The sequence below is a fragment of the Cariama cristata genome, unplaced genomic scaffold (assembly GCF_000690535.1).
Source record: "Cariama cristata isolate BGI_N322 unplaced genomic scaffold, ASM69053v1 scaffold18555, whole genome shotgun sequence".
In the NCBI taxonomy this organism is placed as follows: domain Eukaryota; kingdom Metazoa; phylum Chordata; class Aves; order Cariamiformes; family Cariamidae; genus Cariama; species Cariama cristata.
In genome coordinates this window covers 993-22,398 of record NW_009618392.1, presented here as the reverse complement: position 1 = coordinate 22,398, position 21,406 = coordinate 993, and the positions used below count along the sequence as shown (strand labels likewise).

The 21,406-nt window shown below is 35.5% G+C and overlaps 1 protein-coding gene across 3 annotated transcripts in view; it reads right to left on the bottom strand.

Moving 5' to 3' along the window:
* MAP3K7 (mitogen-activated protein kinase kinase kinase 7) overlaps window positions 1–21,133 on the bottom strand; it is a 25,870-nt gene extending 4,737 nt beyond the window's left edge. The window contains exons 1-8 of one of the 3 annotated variants that reach the window (XM_009700847.1): window positions 21,003–21,133; window positions 19,169–19,299; window positions 18,693–18,774; window positions 17,357–17,508; window positions 16,559–16,718; window positions 13,880–13,960; window positions 7,471–7,538; window positions 1,704–1,812 (exon numbers count right to left, since the gene is read on the bottom strand). In XM_009700847.1, coding sequence (XP_009699149.1) covers window positions 1,704–1,812; window positions 7,471–7,538; window positions 13,880–13,960; window positions 16,559–16,718; window positions 17,357–17,508; window positions 18,693–18,774; window positions 19,169–19,299; window positions 21,003–21,021 — 802 coding nt within the window. In that variant the 5' untranslated portion in view covers window positions 21,022–21,133. Of the gene's footprint in view, window positions 1–1,703; window positions 1,813–7,470; window positions 7,539–7,746; window positions 7,782–13,879; window positions 13,994–16,558; window positions 16,719–17,356; window positions 17,509–18,692; window positions 18,775–19,168; window positions 19,300–21,002 lie in introns of those variants that run through there. The other 2 variants (XM_009700848.1, XM_009700850.1) reach the window with 2 other exon arrangements.
* Window positions 21,134–21,406: the final 273 nt, after the last annotated feature.

Genomic DNA, 21,406 nt, shown 5'->3' with positions numbered 1-21,406 from the left:
TTCCCTACATTACACTATTGCCATATACGGAATACTGCTACAGCAAAGGAATTATTGCAATGTTTCAAATACATCAATACATGCAAAATACTTCAGATGACATTCCTGAGCATTTCAACAGTGTCACAGAACTGTAGCTTTTCCTGTGATTGACCACATTCAGCTGCATCCTCATTTTATCATTTTGCCTCATTAACTTAAAAACATACCCTCTTTTACAGAAGACTAAAATGATTTCTCTCTTTAGAAATTCAAACAATTCTTTGTTCATGGACTGCATAAACCTAACAAGAAAAAATATACATGTGGTACATTCTGTATTTACCTCAGTATAAGGTGAGGGATTTCTGTGGGTCAGAAAACGGACCCGAATTTAGCTCTAGCGCTATGCTGTGTTTAAGGTCAAAGACTTGGGACAAACTGCCTTTGCACTGCTATACAATCAGCCACTTTTGGTTCCCAATGAACTATGGATTGGGTAAGAGCTTGTTTCTGTGTAAGGCAGCAATTCCCATAGGTGCTCACTGCCTAAAGCGACTCAGGACCCATGCCACACAAAAGAGGACACAAGGTTGTGGCAGTGGCCAAGGGCTTTGGGAAATTACGAGCGACAAGGCATAGAGTGTGATCAGGCAAAGTGACAGTGGACAGAAAGAAGAAAGCACAGAAGCAAAAAACCACATGTTGCCCTCCTCCCACTAAAATGGGGAAAAAAAGAAAAGTACACATCTTACATATAGAATCACCTTATATTTGGTAAAATACAAGTGAGCATATACATATATGCTTGCGCAAGAGTCAGTCCACATGTGAGTTTCCATTTTGCAGTTGGTTACAGGAAAAGAATGACAGTCTGATCAGCCAAAGATGAAACGGATCACAATAAAAAGATTTCAGAATTTGAGGCACTATGAGGTACCAGCTTGAGACTGAGTTTAAGATTCAACATGTACATTTTGGTAACAAAAAAGTAATTCTTACTTATATTTGAAAAAAGAATTTGTGGGGATCCATTATTTTCATGCAGTTCAGCACTGGTTCTTTTCAAAATGGAGTGCATTACGACTTTTAAAATTGAATTAAACTACGAAATTATGTTCATACTTAATCCCATTTCAGAACAAAAGAATAGTGATGCTACAGTAGAAGTATTTACAACACTTCTGCACACACTTATGTTAGTTCATTTAAAAACAGTAAGATTGTGTGCACATGTACATTCTGCATAAGCAAAATTACAACACAGATAAAAAATAGAATTAACGTATTCCAGCTGATACTCACCTACATAGCATTTCATTCCAGATTTCAGAGCAATGAAAGCGCTAACTGTGCATTCATGATACAAATGCACAAGACTAAAATGTTCTAAGATGCCTATCCTAATTCCCCAAAGTCAGATTACAGTAAAACTGGTGCTAAATGATCTGCATTAAGTACTATCACTGCATATATACAGTACTTACTTACAAGCAAAATGTGTACAAGTTTATGTAACTTAATATAATCTATATAAACAAGTTCTCACAGCCAGTGTGCAAAACAAAGCAGTAATGTAATGATTTAATTTAAGCAGAACTAAAATGGACTGTGAGTTTCACTGCTTAATTTTGTTAATGTCTAGGCACACACTCCACACCATAATCAAATTCCTATTTTATATTTTTTACAGGCAAAAAGTTAACTAATGAACAAAGGATTACCTGCATCATCAGGTGTCCATGGATTACGAGTTGGCTTTTCAGAGGTTGGTCCCGAGGTAGTGATCATTCTCACACTAGGACTAGATGATCTACTGCTATTTCTACTCTCCTGAAATGATAAAATAAAACAAAATGACAAGGAAAGTTAACAGAAAATTTTTTGAAGGGTTCATTTTAAAAAACATTATCAAAAAGAAAAATAAATGTGAAGAAACATGAACCTGTAATCCTCCCCAAATACTTTCCTCGCCAAGCTTTTACCCTGAAAGCTCTCCAGATAGTTTGATAAACTTTACATGCATTGCAGGGATAATTTAATCTCTGTTTCTACTCCATCTTTACCATATTAAAAAAAAAAAAGAATATAATTCGGCTATTCAGCATAATAAAGAGCAGTGCTGAACAACATGTTCAAGATCCTTATGTAAAAGCACAACACTCTGCCTAGTAATTTTCACACCACCATTCAGATAAATCTAGCAGCTCCATAACGTAAGGAAGAAATGAAGTTTGTTTCCAATGTTTAATCAATGTATGGAACTACATTCAACTAAAGGAACGCAGCTTTGTAACTGCACTAGATTGGGGTGTATTAATCTACAGTTTTCTCACGGTTCTCAGGTTAACTCGGAGGTTATGCGATTCATCTTCAGAAAACATGAAAAAAGTGTTTAATCAAAAAGGATCAATCAAAGCAAGCAATTAGAAAATGAGTACATTTTTCTTGCAAAGCAAATTAAGAACTAAACCAAAATTCTGTAGGAAGTTCCTTTACATACAGCTTGATTCCTCCAGTCCTTTTGTTTACCAAAGCACAAAAACATAATACAGACCTCATTATGCTACTGCGGTTCTTTTTCAGAATTATTATTTACAATATACATTCTTGTATTTCATATACCCCCTCACTGACATAAAATTAACACAGTAAAGGACTTAAGACTATAAACCTCAGCAAGTTTTGCAGGAAAAAATGAAGTAAAAAGATGCTATTAAAATACAACTATTTTCAATATGGTGTATTTATCATGAAATGATTAATTAAACATCCCTATTTTTCAAAAGAAGAACTCAAATATACATTACCTGGAAACTGTATTTCTTTATGATTCTAATTTCCAAATATCCTATCTTAATTTAATTTTTAAAAGCCAGGATTTCAGTCAAGTAACAATCCAAAGAGTAACAAGATTCTACATGCCGAAATATCCATTATTTCAACTGCATTACATTACTCCTGTAATTTTTATTAACTATTTAGTGTTTCAGGTTAGTGGCTAGAAACAGGGCAATAAATTATTGTAGAAGTAATCCGAGAGATAATATTATCAGGATGATGGCATCAGACAATTTGAAAAAGCTTTTGTGTTGGAGTCTTTGTTGACATTAAGCAAGGTTTAAGTTGTTGAGCTTACTGCTTATTGTCAGTGTCCTCAGATATGAATGATAAACACAATCTGCTGATGTGAAAGGTCAGAAGACAGACCGAGCACTTCTAACAATAACTCCTTTAAGCAAAAAGCTTTGTTGAATATCTACGGTTGATAGCAAAGTACTCTAGTTACAGTAACTTCTCAATGCTGTACTAGATTGCTTGCCATTCCAGATTGTTTTGATCCATCAACAGAAAAAAAACCCAAAACACTACAAACAAAAAAATTTCCTTGGTAACATGATTGAGACAAAATTACTAGAGATAGAAATGAAGGATTCATATCTGAAGCATATCTAAAAAAAGCATTGCAAAGTCCAAGGGAAGTTCCCATAACTGAAGACCTGATAGGTTACAGCATTTGAGTGTGTGTTGTGACCGAGATGCTTTAGGTCTCCTGGATGCCAGCCCCTCTGACAGGTAAGCCAGTGACTGTTCTTTAGCAATCCGTTTCTGCTACCCTTTCATGGGTATCCTTTCATCCTTGCTTCCTCCAGGTATCTCAGTATGCTCAACGGACTTGTTATCAGGTTACTCTCAAATCACCATTGCCAGGTGGCCAAACCCACACGGCATTGTTAGCTTCTCAGCTTCCATTTCGCAAAGACTTGCAGTCTTGAAAAGCTGGTGCGCTCTGAGGAATAATCCCCCCCTCAAGTTTAATTTAAATGGGCAACCCAATTTAAAGAAATCGTTGTTACCAGCCCTGTCTCCTCATCTCCCAATCTATGGATTTTATCTCGCTGTGAAAGGGGAGGGGAAAAAAAAAAAAGTGTATCTGCGACAAATTTCACTGTTTCAGACAGAATGATTCATCTGTATAACATGAGATTGCCCCAAATGATCACACTTAGCTTGCATGCATCTGCACATGTACATTCTGATCTTGCTTCTTAACTGTTCGATACAGTACATGGTTTTCTTTAATATATTAATTTTTTTTTCCCACTTCAAAGTAAACAGTGAGAATTATGAAGGCCCAGTAACAGTTAAAGAAAAAAAAAAAGGTTTAAAAGAGGTAGTGTTGCTATTACAATAGCACTGTGAAGGATGATGTACCAAAACAACCAACCCAATAAAAGATACACAGGCAAGGACATGGATACCTTACTAGGCATCTGATCACAACCTGCCGTTCTTGAGTGATTATGCCAAATATGTTTCTCAGTATCTGTATAAAATATCAAATTCTGTAAAGACTCTATCCAGTGTAAATAGCAGGTTCACTGTGATCCTTCAAGCCCCCCGAAGTTTTTATGGCTGCAGTTCAGAGTCTGCATATCTGTGTGTTACAAACGTGTTTAGACAAGAGCAGTAGTGCTGGACAGATGGCACAATACAATGTTCTAAAATGCGCTACTGGGAAATGGAAAGGCAGAAGAAACAATTCAGTGCAAAAAAATTATGTGGAAAAATGAATAGAGCATCACAGTATATGGATGGAAATAAATGGAAATGTAGCATTTGACTGTACAGAGAGGGTTGGAGCAGTGCTGCTCATGGCCCTTGGAGTAAGGTCCAGTCTAAGGTCACCAAGCACTAGAGAAATCTGTGAAAAGTTGGACCTAAACATGTGTTCTCAACAGGAAACCACTCCAACAGCTGATCCAATGACGGAAAACTTTTGGCTTAGCATATTTTCCCATCTAAACTGTTGACGTAAAAGGGTCAGTTGAGCAGTACAATCATCTGCAAAGCACTACTGCTGTCTGCTGTTGATAACATCAGTAAGAGCAATACTGGAAAATACCTTAAGTGTCTCAACAACATAAAACCAGTACTCATCATCCATACAAACCACGCAAAAAATTCTTCTAACAATACACAGAAATAAAATATACATACAGTCATAAAAACATACAAGCAGGTCAGAAGAAAATGGACCAGCAGTTAAGCAGGGAGACAAGAGTCCTGGTCTACCCTTTCAGGTAAGCACCCCAAACTTTGGTATAATTATTATCAAGTCCAGTGTTTTCCTCCACCTTAACAAAAATTCCATTCTGAATTGGAAAAACCTTCCTGATTAAAAAAAAAGTTATAACAGAATTGTTTTCTACGGACACAGTGGCAATTTTCAGGAAAAACAGGTTTAATAAAAAGATTTCTGATCAGCTTTAGCGTGTCAGTCAAACAGTTAAAAAAAAGAACAGCGATACTGTAGCAATTCTTCAATTTTGAAGGGGACAGGGGCTTTACAAGGCCTGGGTGCGGGAGCGGAGGCAGGCAGTGCCATGGTGGCTCGGTGAAGAGGGCTGTGCCAGAGGGTGGGTGGAAAGGAGAATGGAATGCAGGGAAGAAGGACGTTTGCAATGAAGGGAGGGAGGGGGAAGGGGATTTTCACATTAGAAAGGATAACCTATATACGGTATGGTGCATATGGGGAGATATGATAAACTGACCAGAGCTATGCTAGTTACAGATGGTTTTTGTGCTTTGGCTAGTAGATGGCTTATATGGATAGCAGTTCAAGATTTTTAATAAAAATTCAAGGCAGTGAGGTCTAGAGCTATAGAAACCCATAAAGAGTAATCTTAAAATCTTCTGCCAGAAATACATTGTGCTTGCTTTCGTCACTGTTTTCAGATTTATTTTTTTAAAAAAACATATACAAACATATGTATGTCAAAAGGTAGCATTAGTTTCATCAGACTTTTCTCTCTCTTCTCACACCAAAAAAGGGATGAAAATCCATTATTTGTTTATACAGATAGTGCAAAAATTTCTTCCAAAGTGCATTTCTCATGCCTGTTAAAATATTATGTTTTCCAGATAGTATCATAATGTTTCCAAAAACTGCAAGACAGAAGCAGATAATTGTAATTCTTCCACTTAGATTTCCAATATGTACACCAACAGAAGCAAGAAAGTAAAATATGATTCTGGTACTTCTATAAACCCTCATCAGAAATTGGCGAGATAAACAAAAATTCTGTATCCTCCTGGTCACAGGGACAATTTAGTTAGAACATCCATATAAGCAGTAGAATAGCTTTCAAAGAAAGATTATTATAATAGTTATTAAGATACAAAGTAAATGCTGAAATTATATATTTTTAAATATTAACCATTCACTAAAATGAACAGAATGAAAAATTTTAAATAAAAAAAGCTATAATTAAATATATTCATATATCAATCAGTGCAATTTGGTATAACTGATGTACTGTCACTTCATTCTTTTTCCCAAGTCTTGCATAATTATAGTTCTACAATTAACTGAATAGGCTAATCTACTTCTCTACTAAATTTTGCAGATTCATTTCTTTCTAACAAACCTGTCTTTTCTGAAGATATTAAAATGTATTTAAGATTCACTTGTTATTTTCCGATAGATGTACATAGTAAATTCTACTAATAATACCTGGGGGATTGATGAGGTTTCTGTGGCTATCGCACTCTATGGAAATAAAGAAGGATCAAATGTTGATCTCCCTGATAACTACACACCCCAAAAATTACCACCTATTTTAGATTATTGCAGTAGGTTGTTTAATATGGAAACCTGATTAACTCGACGAATATGCTAAGCTCCAGTTTCACATATCCAAATAATAGTAGGCATCTCAAAATTGCCAATTTACACTAACAACCAAATAGCCTCTGTGAATTACTGAAACAGACAGCAAAGCAATTAAAAAACCAAAACACATACATCTGAATGAAGCATTAGCTGTACTTTTCTCATTTAACATATTCTTAGTTTAATTTCAGTTTTAAGTAGTATACCACTGTGTCTGTTACCATGGCAGTTACGATACCAGATAAGAAGCTGTATTATTATAAAATATCTTATTGAGATAGTTTGGTTTTTTTTTAAACAAAACTTTGTGACAGCATCCTTCTGTAAACCTTTCACAAGAAATGGAGATACTACTGTAAGTTACTATTCAGAGTTCAGAGATTGATCATAAATACATTTATAATACTGATGCACATGCTTTTTATTTTTATGCAAAAAGTGAGTCTAGTGTATGTATAAATGCTTCAGATAATCACAAGTAGTAATTACAATTGTTTTCTACATATAGAGAGGTGAAAAGGCTTTCCTGCATAACATCTGCCCTCAGCCAAATTAAGTGGTACACAAAAGCTACGCATACATAAAAGTAATAAATGCTGCATGGGCTATACAGAAAACACTCCTCATCTAGAGCTCATTCATAGATTACCCTCATGGAATCTCATTTAAATGCAACAGAAACACCACTACAGTCTGCCGAGCTTCCACATCATTTCTACGAAAGCATCAAAGGTGAAGATTTCCAGACCACTTTCCCTGTACAGATTCGGTGTCGACTTTACTGAAAGGTAAAGAAGAGATGAGAAAGACGCTACCTGACTGGACTCTGTTCCGGCAACACTGAGATCTTGAATGGATCTGCGCCTCTGCTGTCCGTTTCCTGCTGGGAAAAAAACAAAACAAAAACAAACCAGTGAAATCTATTCAGAACAAAATAAGAAGGGTGCGACTGTTGCAGAGGAGCTTGGAATTTGTACAAATCCACAGAGAGAAAGTGAGAGAGAGGGAGAGAGAGACAGCTGCAGAATTTTAACTCAAAACATGCTGGCCTGTCAACAAAAAGTATACCCTAATACAATAACCACTCCTACCACATGAATAGCTGCTGCACTCTACTCCACCATCTTCTGTCACATGTATTTGGTCAGGCTTAGTACTCAGGGCAGGAGCTGATGACGACATCTATTTCAAGTGTGTTACGTTATGGGGATTTCTAAAAGCTAGACCACGAAGATAACAGGCTGCCAGCTTTAACCTGTTGCTCTTTGGCGTGCTCAAGGAACACAGCAAGGACTTCTGCCTGCATGCTGCTCCCCTCATGAAAATTAAGAAGCAAAAGCGCTTCCTTCTGGTCTCTGTCTCCTTCAGATGAACGAAACTATGTCCTATTCTCATGCTCTGAGAAGTGTGAAAAGGGGACTGTTCAGCTAAATCACATCTCACCATCAACCTACTGAGCACAATGCGGTAATCTTTTCCTCTTCTCCTTCCACCTGTTAGCAATTATCCACCAGTGACAGCTACATAAAACAGTTTAAATTTTAACACTGACAAGCAATCAAAGGCATTTCCAGGAAACAAAGTCTCCGTAAGAATAAAAGGAGATTATGCAACAGAATCTCTCCGGCTACTTTGATTTTTATTACGGTGATTGTTTATAATGTCTCTTGAGAGCAGGTCAGCTGTCCAAAAGGAAGCACCAAAACGTCCTGAGTAACAGCTGACAATGCTCAAAATTCTTGCTCTTCGCTCTGCCTTATGTAACTTTTCTACTGGAGAGAAGCGTCCGAAACGCGTCATGTGGCCGCCGCAGCCCCTCGCCCAGCCCTGTAACCAGCATCGCATTTTTAGCCTTTTATACTTCTTATTCAGCATCATTTCCATTTGAGTTCACAGCCGAGCTTGACAAGTGTTTTGATTTGCAACAGTTACCACAAAAATGTAAGACTATTTAATATTAATCAATATATTTAATGGTATCATACTTTAAGTTTTTGAATATAAGTACTATTACATGGAGGAACACATTGCCACAAAACAGCAATATAAAATGCTCAGTGTCACTTTACCAATTTGTCATGAGATTTTATAGTCTAAAATTTACAGAAAGTACTATGAGAAACAAGCATATAAGAAAATCAAGAAGGATTCTAGAATGGGAATATATTCTTTGCTCTGGCTACAAATGAATTTGGAACTTTTCTGTGGTCCTGATCTTTTGCCTCTGAAATTCAGAGAAAGGATATACTTACCTAAGCAACAATGGCTATATTATGTTTAATACTTTGATATTAGAGATTGTGTGAATGACAAATCTATGTCAAAATTTCTGAACTTGTTTCCTTTGCAGTGAACTTTTTCCCTACCTAATCATTTAACAAACAAGATTATACATTTAATAGAATTCTGTGCTGTGGGTACTTCATCTGGCTGCCACAGCTCATCTCAATATTCAAGATATGGGCGATCCACCCACGACCGATACAAAATTATGTTCACATTTCATTCAACAACACTGTTATAAAATTAGCTCGGCTGAAATAGGCTTGCAAAAATACCTGAAATTCTCATTTCAGATTAGCAACATTTGTGAATTTAAAGAACCCAGCACATGTGTTGCTGAAATATTAGAACATGGCTGCCAAAATGTTAAAATAATCAGGGTGGGGTACAAGAAAGAAAAGAAAATGCCTTGGGGAGAGAAAGAGGGGCCAAAACTACTGTGTTGTAATAAATGAACACCTTTAAATGAAATATCTTCAAGTTAGTAGCATGAGGGAAGAGCAAGCTCTACTAGGCAATGCCATTTTAATTAGTGTAACTACTGCAGACATCTGGCAAATAGCTTCGACAAAGCAGAAACAGACTACGAATCAACAAATACTTATTGCTCCAGATTCAAGACAAGTTTCAATTGAAAAATATACTATACAACATATAATCTTTATTTGAAATGATCACTGCTGCTTCTCTATGCTTTCCTCACCATTTTGATCTTCTTATCTCTATGTCCATTTAAAACTCATTTTTTTCTCATTATAAAAACTAAGAGATTTGGAAATGCACAGAAGTTAATATACAGTAGCTTGATGCACTATGTCAGGATTTCAGTGGTTTCCAGGATTTTAAGATTAAAAATAAAATATCACAAGCATACTTCCTGGTCTCAAAAACCCCCCATTTCACATACTGTTGTTTATTTTCTAAAATGAAATTCAAAAGGACAGGAAACTCCCATTGTGTCCTGCCCCACATACTCCAGCAAAAACAAATTCTACAACTTATTAAGGGTTTTGATCAACCCCCCACTCCCTGCCAAATATCCAGACCAGCTATGAACTCTCCTCCCTGCCCTTTAGCAGATACTTGCGTCTCCTTTTACACTTTCTTATTTGTGCATAGTATTCTCTCTTCCTTACACACCTTACAAGACCCAAACCTCTCTCACAGTGCAGGATGACCAGCAAATGTTAATGGTGCTAGAAGACATTTTAAAGAAGTTAAAACATCAATTTGAATTCCAGAAAAATGAAGTGATCTGGGGAGACAAGGGTAGGATTTCTGGCTTACATTGGTTTCAAAAGTAGATGGAAAAATTACAGACCTAAAGCATCTATAATTCCTATCCACTTTCTAAAGACACTCAACAAAATGTGTCTATCCTAATCATTTATGCAGTGTCAATGCTATAAAAATCTTAATGGTGTGGCGCAGTTTCAGATGACAAAATTACAAAACCAAATGTACGCATGCTATATGCATGAGATGTCTAATGCTACCAGTGAAGAAAAGGCTGTACTTGAAGGTATATTTGCTAGATGCTGCTTGACTGATTTGTATCAAAAAGGTGTTCTGATCATTTTTCTTGATCATATTACAAACTATACTTAGAATTTTTTTTTTGTTTCTTTAAACATACAGCTACTTAAGCTTTTGGTAGTTGCTAGGGGTTTTTATTTTTATATATATATATGAAAAGTCAGTGCTTATTATCTACACTATATATTATATATACTATTAACAGAAAAAAAAATATTTGATACTTCACTTGACTATCTGGTTGCAGATTACCACCACTGAAAACTCATTTGCCAAGGTGTTACACAAACAAGGAATTAGTTGATCCATTTTTCAGTTTTTAAGGTTTGTAAGCTAGTAACACAGAACAGCATCTGAAATGAATGAAAGTCCTATTCACCCTTATTTAAACCTACTTAGAAAGAAGAGCAAATATGTATTAAGAACTTCCACCAACATTTTACCTTCAACTGATAAAAATTTGCATTTTATGACCTCGGTAGCATAATCGGTTCATGGGTGAAAAGCAGCTGAGGCAACACATTACGAAAAACCCCAATGATAGCAGAGGTAGTACTCATACTTCTAAAATAGCCCAGCCCCAAAGCAGCTGACTCATGGTAACATGCCTGCGTGGTGCCTCCCCTCTCTGGGAAGCAGCTGCTTTACCATGTGCTCAGCAGAACTTCAGGCAGCAGCACAGACTGGGTCGGCTGCCCCAAGGACCGACTCGGGCTGCTCGCCCCACCGATGGACATGCCCAGGGAAGTTCAGAGGAGCTGGGTATGTGGCAGAAGTGCTAAGGAACGTAACAGGGTGGGATCGAGACGGAGACACCAGTTTGAGGGTCTTGGAGCTATAACTGGATGGGGAAAAATGTGTTCAGAGGCCAGGACGGAAAGCCTTGTGCTGAGAGAGTAAGGAAAGGAAAGAGGTGAGAAATGGGTCACGTTATATTGTCTTTTAAAGAATAACTGAGCAAGGTATTTTTGAATAACTGCCTTAAGTATACAGATAAATATAATTAGTTTACTGGGCAGATGATCACATCCCTGTCATGTAAAAATTAATCTCTTTTTTTTTCAGGCCTTGGGATTCTTATGGGAAAGCTGTTCTGACAACCAGAAAACTTTCAATATACAGCCCAGACTTATTTGCAGACAATTCACATCTTTCTCCCAATACTGTCTTTTAGCTCAAGTAGTTCTCTCCTCAGTGCCTTTGGCTGCAGATTCATCTATAGAAAACAATTATTTATTTCTCAGCTTTCATTTTGTGGGTTAGAAAAGCCATGCTTTCAGATTCTTCTTTACACTCTCCATACCATCCTAGTAGCTCTTCTTGCTATTATTTCAGAGTGCATGTATGTTTCTTTTATATGGCTGCCCAGAACAGTGTGTTGAATTCCTGATTAAACCTTAACAAGGGCCTGTAAATAGTGTTAGTGCTTCCTTATCTTTCCCGGAAATGAACACAAAGATAATCACAGTTTTTCACAGCTGCGTTACATTAGTGGCTTATACTACCTGGGATTAATCTGCATGCATCTGCTACAGTCCCATGTCACCTTATTAAAAGAAATTGTTGCTAGTGTATGACCCATAATTATGACCCTGAATTTTACCCTATTTCTATTATTCTTTTTCTCCAGTCACAACAAAATTCACCCTATCTGATACTCTCATCCTCCTCTTTATGAACAGTCTCTGCTGATAAGACATTAACAGTGAATTTCATTATTATTTATTTAAGACTTAAATACCCTAAGAGGAAATTTTGAGAAAATTCATTAACATGCTTGCTCCAATCCTATACTTTCTTTCATTTCTACAGGTTCCTATTTCTCTCATTATCTATTCCCAATTGACCTTGGAATTCCCATCCTGTCAAGTTCAATTAAAATAGTCCAGGTGAAGAATATCTAATTGACTGCCTAAATAAGTAAAACCAATAGACTGGTACAATCTATTTTGTGAAAACAACATGGCATTTTATTTCACTGACTTTTTAATTATTCTCTAGAAGTTTCACTTGGAAGCCTCAGTGCTGTTACATTCAGACAGTGTGCACCGACAAGAGGCACTCAGGTAGCTTCTGGAGCTTATTTACCAGGTTCTCCTCATTTGTTGACACTGCAAAACTTGACAGATGTCTTCACTTTCTCTTTCCTTGCTCTCTCAGGATTTCATTTATGTCACGGTAGGCCAGGACCGTTTGAAAATTACAACAGAAAGCTACACTAGTAAACTTGCTTGCTGATTTGTTAGCCTCAGTGCCAAGTAAGTTTTCTTTTCATGGGGACTGCTATTGTTCTTTGGAATCTACTTTTTGACACTGTGTATTTTTATATGTAAACTTCAATAAAAGTTATTTGAAAAATACTTCTGTACAAAATTATCTTTTGTGTTCAACTTTAAAATACCAAACAACGTTAAGATTTACAAGGAAACTTCCTCAGATGACATAAATTTAGAGTAGGGGGTCCACAGTTTTTAATGGATCTCTAGATTAACAGTAGATACTATTACTTGCATCTCCTGCCTCTGACAAATCATTTTGAAGCCACTTGCATACGGCTAATGGCATACCTACCACGGTTTGGGATAATGGCATACCTACCACGGTTTGGGATTGATTATACTTATTTTTAGGCTTTGAGAAGTATGAAATGAAAGAAAGAAATCCACTTTGATTGCAAAAAAAGGAATGGGAAAGGAAAACGACGTGCTGGTGACTAAATATAGACTTGGGATAGATGAGAATTATTCATTCAAGTCCCAAATGAAATTACCAGCTATGGTACCTGATTATACTGATTTTCTTCCTGTCAGAAGCCTCTCCTAATAATTTTCGTTTGCATTAACTTAAACACAACAGAAATACCTCATGCAGACATATTTTAGCTCTATAAAAGTGTAGTCAAATGGAAGAATTGCACAGATTAGGCGTTATTTTTTTTAATCACAAGTATCATGTGGATTTGAAGTTCTGTATGTAATTAATTAAGCTTTCTGTTCTACTAATATTTAAATTAGATTAAAAATAGATGCTCAAACACAACAAAGATAAGGGCAAGAGAACTACCTAGACACGAATTGTTCATCTTTACATTTTGACTAAATGAGGTATTGTAATAAAAGACTGCATATATAGTTTTGCTCTATAAGAAGACGCTGAACCTCAAGATCATGAAGGAAAAAATTCTTTATCAATAAAAGTCAATTCGAACTAGAAGATCGAATCCTTTACTGGCGAAGGTAAGTTTGTACTAAAACAACATGCTCCTCTTTACAGAGCCATTATGAAAAAATTATTGTGCTAATTTCTAGTTCTGTCCTAGAGCTACTGGAGCAAAAAGTATTTTTAGCAGTCTGATCATTATTCCGGCATCTTAACCAATTGACCCGTTCACCTGGTCTGCGATACCTGGTATGATGATCTCAGGGACATCCAGAATGTTGCCAAATGAAGCAGTTTTACGATGGCCTCGTTTAGGCTTGGAATAGGCTGAAAAAATACACATATACAATACACATGCAAAACACTAAAATGGCAATAGCAAAATTATTAAATTCCTAATACTGCATTTTTCATAAACTTGGTTAAACTATAGTTCATGCAAAAATGTGTCATGCAGAATAAACTGCATTGCCTTCCACTCATGCTTACATGTAGTAAAGCAACTGTTAAAAAGCAAAAAATGCAGAACTAGCCATCATTACAACACCGTGTAATTAGTTAATAGTTAGCAACACAAAAGTCAAACACAGAAAGCAGCATGGCAACAAGGAAGGGAAAACTAAATGTAATTATCCAAACAGAACAAATTAAATTATTTCAGACTACCTGTATATTCAGAATAAATTCTTGATTGCCTGAACTTATATAACACTTTCTCTTCAGTGTTCGGTACAAACTATTTTATAAACAAGATTAATAGTTGGGTACTTCTGTTTCTTTAAATCACCTCCTTTTAAAAGGGAATCTCATCTGCCTCTGAAAAAATGCTTACTCTTATTACATTTGACAATCATTCCTGCCTTCCATTCTTTTGCCCTATTAGTGAAGATTTTTTGTTTTGCAAACTGGGTATCACTACCAACTTTTTCATTTTTGAATGATGTTCAAGAAATAATATATACTTTGGAATAAAATCTAATCATACATTTTTTATTTTTATTTTACTACTTGTATAGTTTAAGATAAATAGTTTCCATTTAGAGAAAAGTCTGAATACATTTCCCAAAGGTAGAATATTGCAGCATATCCATCTCAAACTTAATAAGTAATGGTGACGTGCATTATATAATTCACTCTCACTCAAGCTAGCGACAGATGGAACAAGAAGATTAAATAATTCTTGACCTGATTTACTCTTAACAACAGCCCAATTCTCACCCAGCCACACAATTTTTTTCAGGTTCACAGCATATTATTCCTGTCACACAGTTAACAAGATTAAAAAACAAAGCAAAACCAATACAGTGCTGTTTCAGCTCTTTTTGAAAAAGTTCCGGTCAGATGGGTCTGATCTCATTTCTAGTAGTCCACTACTGCCTGAAGTGATTTCTTAAAAAAACATAACTAGTATGTTCAATATATACTTTTGTTTCAAGAAAAAGAAACCCTACAGTCATAACCACAAAAAACCCTGAACAAACAAACTTAGAATATTCTGAAATAATAATTACTATTCAGAGCAATGTACTTAAGGAAGACAAACCAGGAAAATTAAAAACTCACACAACAAAGGAGGGCCAGGTTATCTCCACTAAAGTCAAAACCTTACATTGACTTTAGAGTGTCAGTGACCAAAGTGAGCCCTGACTTATTTTAAAATAAACCAGCATGTTATTATTATCTGGTAAGTACACAGCTGCCTTCTGTGTTAGGAAACCTTTAGAGATATTCAGGGTGAGATGTGCTACACAATCATATAGTCAAAGACTGACAATACAAAAGACAATTTTTGGAATAAGGCTTTAAAATAAGAACATAAGAATAAAAGGTGTTTAGGGCAAGATAAGGATTACTTCAGTATTTAGCAAAACAAGATCCTGGAGTAATCATAATACAATGAAGAACAAAAATGAAATAGTTATGGTGCACAAGAAAGCCAGAATATGATGCATATTTCCTTATTAATTACAGATACTCAATTACCCTACTCTTCAGATTGGTAGAAAAAATACTAGAACCGTTAAACAACCCTGGACTAATCAAAGTAATTTTGTTTGATTATTTAAATCTGTGGTTGTATACCATAAAAAAAAAAAAGTTTCACATACGAAACTTAAAACCTGAAGTTTGCATAGATTAAGAAACAATATCTTTGATGAAGAAAAGAGACAAGAAAGTGTTTGCCAAGTAGACACATTTTTATTAATTCACTTTTCTGGGAAGAATAAAGATTGCTTTCACCATAAAATTATGTATTCATACTTACACATAAACTCCAATTCACTTAAGGATTCAATGTTTAGACACAACAGTTTATAGCTACCTGAAGCAAACCTGGCAAAACACCTGTAGGTGTTTGTTTTGTTTTTTATAACGGAAGATACCAAAGCTCTGTTAATCTGATAAATAAAATCTAACTACGTCTGTCTTTCTGAAATCTGCCAAAGTCGTTTTTAAAACTTATATGGGAACATGCTGAACTTTAAATCCACCTCTTAATTTCAAAATATTACAGAAATAACCTTGAAGGAAATGTTATTTTAGAAATAATTGTGCTAGCAGAGATGGATTAACATTATTTCAGATGCAAAGGAGAAAGTTGTGCATTTGGAATAGGGCTGATATTTAGAAGTCTCATACTGATTTTTTAAAAATGTAGAAGTCTAATTCAACAAAAGGAATCTCTTCTGCAACCTTAAAAGTACCCAATTAAAATACTCATCCTCTTTGAGTGTACAACCGTGAACGAAGCCAGTTTGCCCCCCAATTAATAAAGGACAATAAAGACTATGTGAAAAATTAAAGTATTTTCATATGGCTAATTGTATTAACGTTCTGTAAGACTATGCATGTTTTACATCTTCCTTCCTCCTCTCCTTTCTTCCAATTCCTTAAGTCTATCCCCAAAACATCCTTTAATTTTACCTGTGATGGAAGCTATTCTTGCTTCTATTTCAGACATGTCAGCACTCATCCTTTTGGCTTCTCCTGAAACAAGGGCTGACTGTGGTCGTGCACGAACATCTGACAAGCTCTCCACACTGCTCCCACGAGACGGGGGTAAACTCAAACGGCCAGGATCACCCTGTTTCAACAGTCACATTTTTAAAAGGAAAAAAAAAATCTGCAGAAGCCCCTCCATGATATGCACAGTATGTAGTTTAAAATATATTTCTACAATGTGCATTTTAAAAGTGACAAATTTAAAATTTATAATACAATAAATAGTAGTATTTTAGCTATTGGCATGCAAGAACCAAACATCTGCATCTTTCAAAAGAATCTAACTTTGTGCAGATAAAAATTGATCATTAGGCCAATATGGTCACAAGAGAATCTTTGTATTTTTTCATCCTACTTGAAATAAAACATAGTATTTCCAAAATTCACATAAATGTTTAATCCTTTCTTGTCATACTAACATTTTGGTTCTAAATTAAGGCAACAATTTTCAAATATGATTTTTTTCAACCTAATGAATCCCTTTAAATAATATGAACTATTTTTTTATTTCATTGGAGAACTATTAGAGCCTTCCAGTTTACTTTTTTGGAATAATTCAATATTTTTCCATCCCCTTTCATGTTCTATTCCTATAACTACATGTCCCCAATTTTGTACTATTTTTGAAAGAAGACACTACTGTTTCATAGCAGTTACAATAATTTTGTCCACCTTTGTCCATTTCATTATTATGGTTCAAAATTGCATGTGTTGGCTTACCGGCTGCTTGGCTGTATTTTTCATTTGCTGTGCCAATTTTGACTCTAAACGTTTAATAGTGTCATTGGTAGAAGCTCCTTGGAAGTCACTTGGTTCCATGTTAGCATCACTCTTGTTACTTGTGTTTGTAGATGTGATGTCCATGAATGAACCTAGAAATCAGTGACAAGGAAAAATGTTAGTATTTTTCATGGAAATTCTCAAAAGTGCATCTCTTGACTTGAGCATTCTGGAAGCCTAACTTTGCTTTAAAGCAACACTGTTGAAAACTTTTAATGGAAAGCAAGCTACAAGATTGCAATATATCCATTCATGTAAAAAGTAAAAGGAGTTAAAAAGAATACATGGCTAAGTACTATGATGACATTCTGAAGTCCATCTTTAGCTTGCCCTGAAATTGAGGTAGATGTTATATTAACAACAGAACCAGCAATCTCATTCACTATTAATGACAAAGTCCATCATTAACCATAGAGGAGCACAAACACCTGAAAAATAAAGACAATATATATTCACACTTTAAAGCGATAAATCATATCTTAAAATCATGGGCTGAGGGGTGGAGAACCACTAGTAAAGTCAGTACAATGCTACAGCTGAAAAGATTTTGTAATACACAGGTCACTAAGTTGCAAAGTAGCCAAGGAAACATTACCCAAAATAACAGCAATTTGTTTGGAGACAGAAAACAAACCAACCAAGCAGTGGAAGGTGAAGACACCTAAGATTAAAAACAACTGAAGTGGGAAAACTGTACTCTAAAAAATGAGAACACCAAGTGATCTTTGTTTTCTATTATTAAAAAGATTTCTCTGAGGGCAAGACTACCTGAAAGCCTAGCCCACATTTTGTTCCATTCACCTTTCTAGTTATTTCCTGGCACTTAATTTAAATTACTGTATTTACTGCATCTTAACATAAAACAACTGCAAGCTTAAATTGTGGAGATCATAACTGAAAGCAGGTGCAGCTTTCAAGAATAGTCAGAACCTTAAAAATGTCAACTCCTAAACATTACATATGAGTGAAAGTGTCAATTGCTAGCAACCTTCATGGGGAAAAAAAGGAGGAGACCTTAAACCTGGACATTCAGAGACAGCTTTTATTATATGTTTGTTCTCTATTAAAGGTACACTTCAGCAAAATCATTTGGCCGAGAACACTAAATATGATGTGGTATGAGGTCTTAACAAAAAAATAGATTCCTGCCAATGCTTAAAATTTTGGAAATGTTACCTTTCCCAATTTGACTTCAAAATCAATATGAGAATGTGCTTTAAAATCCATCTGCATCATTTCATGTTGCTGTTCTTTTCTCTTATTTATGCAAGTGTACCTGTACTAGTGGCAGAGTTGCTTTGGCCTTCATCTGAATATTGGCAAGGATACTGCAGAGGTTCATCAGCTCCTGGAAAGTACTGTGAAAAAACAGCAATAATTTGATAAAAAAGCAATTAACAATTGTTTTAAAATTATTTAACTAGAACCTCATAAAATAACGTATAAATATAAATTATATATTATAATAATTTATTTAGAAGAGAAATAAATGCAAATATTTTTAGTAATACATTAAAATACATCTATTTTTATTAATTCCCCCAAATCCGTTATGAATTAGTATACCTCTCCCATAAGGAGAGGAATGATTTCCCTTCTCTACTATATCAATTTTTATCAAAAAGAGAGAGAAGAGTGAGAGAAAACATGCAAGCCTGCCTTTGGAGTGTGATAAAAAGCAAACTTTTATAATTCAATTTCCCAACTTAATAGGTTAAGAAATGATTAAGATACTAAAATAAAGTTTTATACCCGCATCAAGTGTGTCATTATTTTAACAATTTCCTCCATGGATGGTCGTTGTGAGGGATCCTTGGACCAACAACGGGTCATTAAACTCTCAATTGGTTTAGGTAAGTTTTTGATCAGTGGTGGCCGAGTACCTGTAATTGAAATTGGAAAAAACCCTTTATTTGTTAAACAGACCATAAGACGACTGACAGTGACTGATCGCTCTCCAGTACTTTGCTAAAAAATACAGGAAAATGTATAGTTAATTGTAGTCTGAAAGAACTGGCCTGTACTTAATTTTCTCTTACAATACTTATAATGGCTAATGAATATGTTACCAATTCTTGAAGAATAAAGCTCTAGACCAAACTAGGAAGCAAGTAGTAATAGTCTTTGGTTCCTAATGCTGTACACAAGCGAGGGAAAAAAAAGAAGTGTATTAACCATAACAAGTAATACATGAGGTAAGAGTGCCACAATAGTTTCAAGTGAGATGAAGCACACTAACACTTCCTTCCTAAGAAGGAAAAAAAAAAAGGAGGGGGAAAAAAAAAAAAGAGCGAGAAGTTTTTAAAGCAAAAGTAGGGACAGATAGGGAATATGTCTTCCCCTAAAGGATACTCCGGCACCTTACCAAGGCTTTCTGATTTCTGACTATTACATCTATGCTTATTTTTACAGTTAACGTTTTTATGCAGGGCACTCATCAGTCCTAATCTCAATGACTCATGTCCTTGAAAAACTGAAAGGAAGAATCTTCATTCAAAAATGCCATTTGCAAACATCTATCTTTGCGCATTATTATGACTATAACGCTCAGCCATCCTATCACTGTCTGCCCCTTTCTCTTCTTCATTGAATAGGATGCCTGTGCTCACCTTAAGCTTCTATCACTTAGTATTGAAGCAATGACACTCAGGCAGAGTACCGGCCTTCATTGCTTGTTTGTTAATTACGTCTTCCAAACAAGTTCGTGCTTTCTTTGATGTTGTCTTTCACAAATGGCAGAAAGTCTTTGCAGACATTCACTGAACTACTTCACTATCATTACTTTATTCTTCTTAAAACTCTGCTTTGCCATGGTACCTAGAAACACACTGTTAAAAAAGTTACACCACTAGCATGAAGATACTACAGTCTACAATTCTGACCAATGTTGTACCACTGCTTTCTTCTGTCTATTTGAATCCAACCATCGTCTCCTGTTTATATTCTAAGCTCCTGAAAATCTGTTCTGTATAATACCTAGCACAGTAGAGCCTTGCTCCATGACTGCAGGTCACCTAGATATAAAGGTAAAACAATTCAATCAAAACAATCCCCACTCACCCCCCCCAAAAGATGAAAAACATTTTAAATGCCTAATGGTCCTGCAGAAGTTTGACAGTTTCTAGTATTTCTGAAGACATGGCAAGTTACTTAAACTCACACATTTTCTGTAGATGCCCAAAGGGAAAAAAAAAAAAAAGAGGACAAAAAAAAAAAGACATGACAACTTGGCTAATAAAATTGTCATTCACCTAGACAGAGGGGTTGTGGGTTTTTTGTAGCACATGATTCAGATCGCTTTTAAAATGGAGTGTCATAACAAAAAGAACATGTCTCTTTTCCCTTGTTTGTTCATAAACTAGGTACATGTAGCAGGAAATACAAGCACTGTAGCAGCCAAATAACACAAAACCCACACAGACACAAAAGTGGTAGTGTCTACTATTAAGTCTTAATGACAAAAATGCATGTTTAATGAAGTACAAAATGGGAAAACTAGTAATTTAAAGCTGCACGGTTAAGAGTGTTTAGCAAATTTATAGGTCAAACCCACAACTTCAAATACAATAAAGTATTTTCAACTCACCATTGTGAACTGCCCACATTATGCGGAAAGCTGGACCACCAATCTCATCAAAAGGTTTCCTACGAGTGATTACCTCCCAGAGAATAATACCCCAACTGAAAACATCACATTTTTCACTGTAATTGCTACCTGGAAGAAAGCCATCAATATAGTTTGTCTCTTTTCTATATAACACATTAAAAAGAAATACACTTTGAGCTGATAGAAAACTCTATATGCTTCCTTTCACTTCACATTTGTTTTGCTGCAAAAAAGCAGTTTTCCAAAGCTGGCTGATTCACACTAACTTAAGTCTGAAATCATTTGACAGTAGGATCGTTAAGAATGCCTGTCCCTGGAAATCAATCTTTTTCACTTGGAGTAATCCTGGAATGAAAAAATGTGTCAGTTTTCTTCATAAAACA